Genomic DNA, 8,351 nt, shown 5'->3' on the forward strand with positions numbered 1-8,351 from the left:
TATATATAGAGAGAGAGAGAGAGAGAGACATTTCCTATACAATTTGCCACTGTTCCCTCTAAGTAAATGTCTTCTAGTTATCCTATTGATAGTAACAATTTTTAATATTTGCCAATATCTTCTTTTTTTCTAGAAATACAAATCGATTGAACTTATTTGGTGCCTTAAAGAAAAGACTCCCCCCCCCCCACTTAATTACCTTATGGTGATTCTCTTGAATTCTGTGTTAGGGCAGCAAACTCTCTGTTTAAGTCTGGTGTTTTCTTTATGAATGCTTGGAAGTCCTCAATTTTATTGAATGACCATACTTTCCCCTGCAAAAATATAGTCAGTTTTGCTGGATAGTTGATTCTTGGTTGTAGGCTCAGTTCTCTTGTTTTCCGGAATATTATGTTCCATGCCTTCCAGTCCTTCAATGTAGATGCAGCCAGATCCTATGTTATCCTAACTGTGGTTCTCTGGCATGACTTCTTCTTAGCAGCTTGTAATATTTTTTCCTTGGCCTGGTAGTTTTTGAACTGGCTATAATATTCCTGGAAATTGTCAGTTGTGGATTAAATGTAGGAGGTGATCTGTGGATTCTTTCAATTTCCACTTTTCCCTCTTGTTTGAGAATATCAGGGCAGTTTTCTTGGATAATTTCCTGTAGGATAATGTCTAAACTTTTTCTTTTGTCATGATGTTCCAGTAAACCAATAATTCTTAAATTGTCTCTTTGAGATCTGTTTTGTAGATCTTTGGTTGTATCAATGAGGTGTTTCATATTCTCCTCAAATTTTTCATTTTTAAAATTTTGTTTTATATATTTTTGCTGCCTTGAAAAGTCATTTGCTTCTAGTTGTTGAGTTCTATTTTTTAAAGACTGAATTTCATCCCTGGCTTTTTGGTCATCCTTCTCCTTCTGGTCTGATTTTCTTTGTAGATCATCTTTTTCCTTCTTTGCTTCATTTTCAAGCTGTCAATTCTGGCTTTTAATACCTTATTTACTTGTTTTAGTTCATGTATTTCCTTTTTCAAATTGTCTTTAGCCTCTCTTGATTGCTTTTTTGAGTTCCTGAAGTTCTTGAGTTAATTGAACTAATTGAATTGAATAATTTGAAATCTTCCAAAGCCTGTGTCCAATCCACTGGAGGTTCTTCCTCTTCTTCTATTTCATTTGCTCTCTTTTCGCTTCCTGGAAATAAGCTGTCAATTGTCATTTCTTTTCTCTTTTCTGTTGTTTACTCATATTTTTTCCTTCTTTGTTCTGCTAGTTTAAGCAGATGGATTGAATGAGATTTGATGAAAGATCTTCCCTCAGCTGGCAATGGAGGTTTGTAATTACTTTCTCTGCAGTCTATGGGGAAGTGGTGTTGGAGTTTCCCTGCCCTCTGAAGACTTCTTGTCTGTCCAATTGATGGGATTACACCTGTATTGATTGGATTAGTCTGTATTGCTTAATGTGCCCTGAGGCTAAAACCTAGAGAGGAAAAAAAAAGAAGTGGGGGGAAAAGATGGAGTGTTTTCACTGAGCTGTCCAGTAGTAGGATCCCCCTGCTCTGTCCTGCTGTTTGACCTTGTTTTCTTTCCTCTTGAAGCCCTTTGTTCTCTATCTCTGTGTGATAGAACCAGGCAGTCTGAGGTTTGGCTCCATCTAAGCTGCCATCTTCTGAGCTTTTTTGCTGTGTTTCTCTGGCTTTCTCCTCTAGCCTATGTTCAACTTCTAAAGTCCAGCACCAGCAAAGCCTTCTCTCCAGGCTGGTGCACCTGCCAGCCTGGAGATTTCAGGGGCCACTGGAAACTCTGCACAGCACGTGGGGGAGGGGTCCTGGGATTCCCCTTCTATACCCTCAGACTCAACAGTTCAAGAATTCAAGCCTTTTTCTTGGCATGCCTCTTGAGCTGTCCAGCAGTAGGATCCCCCTGCTCTGTCCCATTGTTAAATCTGGTCCTCTTTCTTCTTGAAGTGCATTTTTTTCTATCTCAGTGTGAAAAGGGTGCAGAGGTTTTAAGATTTGCTCTGTCTAAGCCTCCATCTTCCCAGAATTCTGAAAATAAGGGTATAAAAAGATTTTTTAAAAATAAAAGTGACAATGACTTGTTTCTTTCTACCTCTGAAATCTATGATCCTGCATATTTTACAGACACAACAAAGTCAGGAAGACCTAATCCCAATCTCACCTCAAATACCTAGAGATTGTGTGTCCCTGGGCAAATCACAACCACACACACACACACACACACACACACACACAAAACCGGCAGCTCTATGCCCTCAATTTAAAGTTGGGTTGATTCCTCACTAATGGAGGAAGATTTCCCCAATAGAACTTTACCCACACCAAGGAAATCCTGCATTCAGGATTCTCTTCTCTCACCCAAATTAATTTCATTGGAAAGTCACCCCTGGTAAGTAGTTGACAATTAAAAGGTGACAGCAACTGAGGTGGCTCTGAGTTTTTAGAGCAAGTCAGCTCTAAACTGAGCAAAACATCCCTAGAGGAGATTTATTCATCCCAAATGTTATCAGGCAAGCCTTAAATGGGTAAAATACAGATGTTTGGCAGGATTCCCAGATCGGCTAATGCTGGTTGAATGGCGGACTGTCCAATGGAGTGAATGATAGCATTTGCTTCCTCCAATCCCTCGTCCCTCTAATTTGCTTTGCACTGGACTGAATCCAGAATAAAGTTGTCTTTGGCAGAGTCTGGAAACAAATATTCAGACTTTGATTCCCCTTCATAAGATGCTTGAAACCAAACAGCCTTGCCCATGGCAATTGCTGGGAAGCCCTACTTGTGCCCAGACACACTGGAATGCAGTGTTTATTTTTACAGTGCACTAAAAGACCTGTTCAGATGGCCCAAGAGGAAGTTGAAGTTTCCCCTGGATGCCAAGCAAAATAATTTGCCATTCACCCATCACAGGGCCTCCCTGGGAAGAGAACAGAGAAGCCCAGAGGAACCCTCCTTCCAAAAGTCCACCAAGAGAATTGGGCTCTGATAATCCATGGTGTTAGACACAGTCCTCTCTCTCTGTTCTTCTTTGTGTAAGGAATTGTGTATGTTTATTGCTGTTTGTCAAGTCCATGATAAGCAAAAAAAGAAAAAGAAAAAAAAAAGAAAAAACTTCAAGAATTCAGCTCTAAAGAAGATAGAGAAATCCATTCAACCAGTATTATATTATAAAAAAAATTTTAACCCTTATCTTCCATCTTAGAATCAATACAATGTATGGGTACAAGGCAGAAGAGTGGTAAGGGCTAGGCAATGGGGGTTAATGACTTGCCCAGGGTCACACAGATAAGAAGTATCTGAGGCCAAATTTGAACCTAGGACATCCCATCTCTAGACCCGGTCTCAATCCACTGAGTCACCTAGCTGCAGCCCCTCCTACAGTTATTTTAAATGGCATTTCTCTTTCTTTCTCTGACAACATCCAGGATTTGTTTAAAGGGTCCAGTCACAGGGAACTCAGTCCTTCATTCTGTACTGAGATAGCCCTAATTGTTATGAAGTTTTTCCTCCTCTCAGCCATTCCTCTTGCTTATAATCACATCCCCAAAGCCCTCTCCGTCTCCTCTTTGTTCTGGCCTTAAGCAGGCTTTTTGGAATCCAGCTCAGATCTCTTCCTCTCCAGGACCATGAAGATGCCTTTCCTATTCTCTGATGACTCCTTGGACACCCTCAGCTGGTCCATGATGTTAGCGAAGTCCTTAGCAAATCCAAGTAACTCACCTTTGGTTCTTACAACGCGTCCAGGGCCCAGGCTAGCTTGAAATATGAGTATCCATGCGTGGACTGTTTGCCCCTTTGGATATGTTGGCTCATTTTGCTAACCTGTGTTTTTCCTTTTCTCTTTCTTTTTTATTCTTCATGACAAAGGCTACCTCTCTGAGTAGGGAGGAACAGATTTGGAAATGAAAGTGATTAAAAAGTCAGTGAAACCAATAAACGTTTAAAAAGATAAAAACCAAGCCAATAGCCAATCTTGGACCCCTTTAAAATGAAAAAAGAAAATCATTTTCATGGAAAAATGAAATTCATTCTCATCAGACAAAGATTGTGACTTTATTTTATTTTCTAACTTAAGTTAGTCAAAATGTGACTTGAGGTCCAGGATGTGAAATATCCAGAATGGGGAAACTGTAAAATATCCATTTAAACCAAAGAATGTTTGTTAACTATCAACTAGATTCAAAACTGTTAACTGTCAGGCTGAACCCTATCATTTGGCCAACAAACACAAAGTGTTTACACTGTGCTGGGCACTGGGGATCCAAAGGTCTAAAGAAAACACTCCCTTCCCCCTAGGAGCTTACCTAGGATGGGGGGAAGGGGTTAACAAATGTACATTAAGTAAATATAAAATATATACAAAGTAATTGCAATGTAATTAAGGAGGAAGGCAATGTAATTAAATTGTTATCAATTAGTTAAATTAAAGAGGAACTGAGCAATTAGGTTGACTTTTTAAAGAAGGTAGCACTTGAGTTGAATTGGGAAGGAAACAAAGAATTCTAGAGGGCAGAGGTGAGAAGAAAGTGGATTCCAGATGTCAGAAACAGCCTGAGCAAAAGTGTAGAGACCAGAAATAAACTTTCAAATCCACAGAACAGCAAAAAAGTAAGTTAGATTAGAAAATAGTGTGCAGAGAGCCCTGAGCAATAAGCCTAGGTAGATAATTTTTGTAAAGTGCTTAGCACAGTGCATGGGATGGGGCCCCTGTTTGGTCTCACCCGTCTTGCAGCTTTATATCAATTGCAGTTCCAAAGTGAGCTGTGAGAAGGCTGACTTAGGGGATAGTTATAAAGTGAAGAAGAATTCAAGAAAATTTAAGAAGATTGAGGGTATCTCAGACCGACGTAGTCAGCCAAATTGTAAGAGGGAGATTTTAGGTGTTTATAGATATGTATTTAAAATGTGGTCGCCAGGAATCAACCATTCAGATTGATTCCATAATTAAAATAGACCCAAGTCAGGATTGGGTTTAAGGTAGTTTATTTACAATTAGGAAGGTAAAAGGTAGGGAAATAGAGAGAGAGAGGGTTAAAAGACTAATTAAACTAGTCTACAAGCCACAAGACCTTAGAAATCAGAGAGGCTATAAGCCTACTTAAGGCAGAGTTTGGAAACGCCAAGGTAGGCCAAGGAAGTCAGCCTAACTTACCCAAGTGACAATTCAGAGTGGAAGCAGTCTGAGGTCTCAGCTGAGCACCTTCAGCACCAAGTTAAAGCCGGAACTCCTTCACCAGCTTGTAACCCACATATTTGAAGAGATCGTGTCTCTCTCGCCATTTCCTGCAGGTCCACCTCTAATTCAAGTGGACAAATGGCTGCCTCTACACTGATTTGGACTGCCCAAAGGGCAGTCCCTTGTTCTTGATTTGATACTTATTGTCACGAGTGATTAACTCATCTCCCCTCCCCAACTAAGGGAGGTGGGGATGATATAATCTAGATTGTCACATGTGATTAAATTATCTCCACTCCCCCTGAGGGAGGTGGGGATGATATAATCTAGATGCCTAGGGTAAGTAGATTTTTTACTATGAATGGGCTAGAGTTAATTTCATTTACACAACACTAATATTCATATATTAATCAATTTAATGTTCATTTAGCCATTCACTAGAGTCAGCCTGCCACTCAATAACTCTTCTACATTCTTTTAGAAGTATGACAAAATTTGTAGGTTAAACTGGATTACTTCACACTTTATCATCCATGTGCTGCTTAATAAGAGAATTAGTAGGGGCTTGGCTTTAGAGAAGCCATTTAACCTTTTTTAGACCTCAATTGTCTCATCTGTAAAATAGGATGAATAATAACTTTGATACATCAAAGAATCATTGTGAGAAAAACCTTTGTAAACTTAAAAACACTGTAGGGATGTATTATTATCATTATTAATAAAAAATAAAAGTAGTGTTGAGTCACAAAAGTATTTGATACTGGAGGATAAACCTTAACCTTAAATATTCTCCTCAATAATGAGCCTCTCTGGCCCAAATTAAAATCAAAGAAGATTCCTTAGAAATATGACCACAGAAATAATTTTATTAAAGAACCATCCATCCAGTCAATGTCCACATTGGCTTATAACAAGGAGAGATACATTCATCAATGTTGTTCACCACTGTTATAGAAGATCCAACCCTCAGAGACTAAATGGGAATTGGATTCTCTGTGGCTGGTGGGGTTCCCCAGATGCTTCTGTGTTTGCTTCCTTCTCAACAGGTTCCATGATTACTCAAAAGAGATCAACCCTAGAGACGGGAGGTCCTAGGTTCAAATCTGGCCTCAGACACTTCCCAGCTATGTGACCCTGGGCAAGTCACTTGACCCTCATTGCCTACCCTTACCACTCTTCTGCCTTGGAGCTAATATACAGTATTGTCTCCAAGACGGAAGGTAAGGGTTTAAAAAAAGAGAGAGATTAACCCAACAAATTAATTCATCAGAAGAAACAAAGCCATTTTAGTATCTAGGGCAATTCAGTTGGGGATGAGAATGGGGAGAACCATGAACAATAATAAAGAGGTAAAACTTACATTATTCCTTAGATGAATTAGATTCATCATATAGCTGTCATCATTGGATGATGGGATGAAAGGAACCTTAGAGTTCACCTAATTCCTTATTTTATAGATGGAGAAACTGAGACACAAAGAAATTAATGATTTGCCCAAGATTACCAAGATGGCAATTTGAGGCCAATCCATTGATTCCAAATCTAGTCTGCTGAGGCTGTTCTTTGAAAAATTTATCAATTGATTTCAATTTGATAAATTAGATTTTAATTTGTTATCTTTACCATTTCAGTTAATCAGATTTTGCTGTTCCTGCTTGTTGTGACGATCTGTGCCATTCTATACAAGAAAGCTTATAAGGTATCTACGCTCAAGAATGAACCAGGTAAGCTGAAAACCAATTTAACTGTGTTGAGATCATTCCAGGCTTATAGTCTAAAGGTCATTGCTATTGGTCCATGTGATGCAGTGGAAAGCATGCAAGGACTTGGAGGTCTAGGACATGAGTTCAAATTCTCACCCTGCTCTTTATTCCTTGTCTGACTTTGGACATGTTTTTATTTTTCTAAAGTTTCTCAGTTTCCTCATTTATAAAATAAATGGACCAGATGACCAGTAAGATCCCTTCCAGCTCTAAATCCATGCTGCCATGATGCTATCTCACTGTGTTCACAGGTAGACAATAGTAAGATCAGATCCTGATTCTCTCAATAAATCCATCGATAAACATTTTTAAAAGCCTACTATGTGCCAGACATTCTGCTAAGTACTAAGGGGATAAATATACACACACAATCCTCAAGGAGCTTGCAATCCAGTGTTATTAATGTTGTTCAGTTGGGTCAGACTCTTTGGGACCCTCTTTGGAGTATTCTTTTCAATAGTGTGTCTTGGTTCTAAGGCAGAAGAGTGGTAAGGATTAGGCAATGGGGATTAAGTGCAGGGTCACCCAGCTAGGAAGTGTCTGAAGCCAGATTTGAATCTAGAACCTCCCATCTGTAGGCTGACTGTCCACTAAGCTACCCAGCTGCTCATTTTTTGGGGTATTCTTGGTAAAGGTACTAGCATGGTTTATCATTTCCTTCTCTAGCTCATTTTGTAGATGAGAAAACTGAGGGAAACAGTTAAGGGACTTCCTACGGTCACATAGTTAATAGATGACTGAGGCCAGATTTGAACTCCGAAAGATAAATTTTCCTGACTTCAGACCTGGCACTCTAACCACTGTACCTCCTAGCTGCATAAGATCTACTAGAGAAAGGCAAAATAGAAATGGAACCTGAAAAGCAGGGTGGGGGCTGTGAAGAGGATGGGAGAATGGATGGAGAGATGAGAGAAGAAGGTAGCCCATACAGAAACAGTGAGAGAAGTTCCAAAACCGTACCGCCAAGTGAGAGATAAGATGTCTGAGCTAAGCTGGCTCTTCCATGGAGGCTTGGAGTTCATGGCTCCATCTTTCAATCAGAGAGGCAAAGGGAAGTGATGAAATGGCATCCCAAAGCTGATGAGTTCTGTCAAGTTGATGAGTTATCCTAATAACAATCTGCCTCTACTCTGATGATGTCTGTGGCTGCTTGTGAGTTCTGACTTTGCCTGCCAAAGAACAACCTTCAGTGGCACAGACAAGAGCCATAACCTAAGCTATGGCAAAATGGCAGGAAAAGAAGTTGCCCTTGAATTCCCTCCTCACAAGGAGAGAGGGACAGGGAGGGGGATAGAGGAAGAGAGGGGGAGAGGGAAAGGGAGGGAGGGAGAGAAGGGGATAGAGAGGGGGAGAGGGGGAGAGGGAGGGAGAGGCAGAGAGGGGGAGAGAGAGAGGGAGAAAGGGAGAAAGGGAAAG

The 8,351-nt window shown here is 40.1% G+C and overlaps 1 protein-coding gene across 1 annotated transcript in view; it reads left to right on the forward strand.

The window, feature by feature from the left end:
* GLT8D2 (glycosyltransferase 8 domain containing 2) overlaps nucleotides 1–8,351 on the forward strand; it is a 72,290-nt gene that overhangs the window by 43,268 nt on the left and 20,671 nt on the right. The window contains exons 3-4 of the mRNA XM_044679143.1: nucleotides 4,729–4,858; nucleotides 6,804–6,896. Of these exons, the coding sequence (XP_044535078.1) occupies nucleotides 4,729–4,858; nucleotides 6,804–6,896 (223 nt within the window). The remainder of the gene's footprint in view (nucleotides 1–4,728; nucleotides 4,859–6,803; nucleotides 6,897–8,351) is intronic.

This window comes from Gracilinanus agilis, chromosome 5 (assembly GCF_016433145.1).
Source record: "Gracilinanus agilis isolate LMUSP501 chromosome 5, AgileGrace, whole genome shotgun sequence".
NCBI classification, from domain to species: domain Eukaryota; kingdom Metazoa; phylum Chordata; class Mammalia; order Didelphimorphia; family Didelphidae; genus Gracilinanus; species Gracilinanus agilis.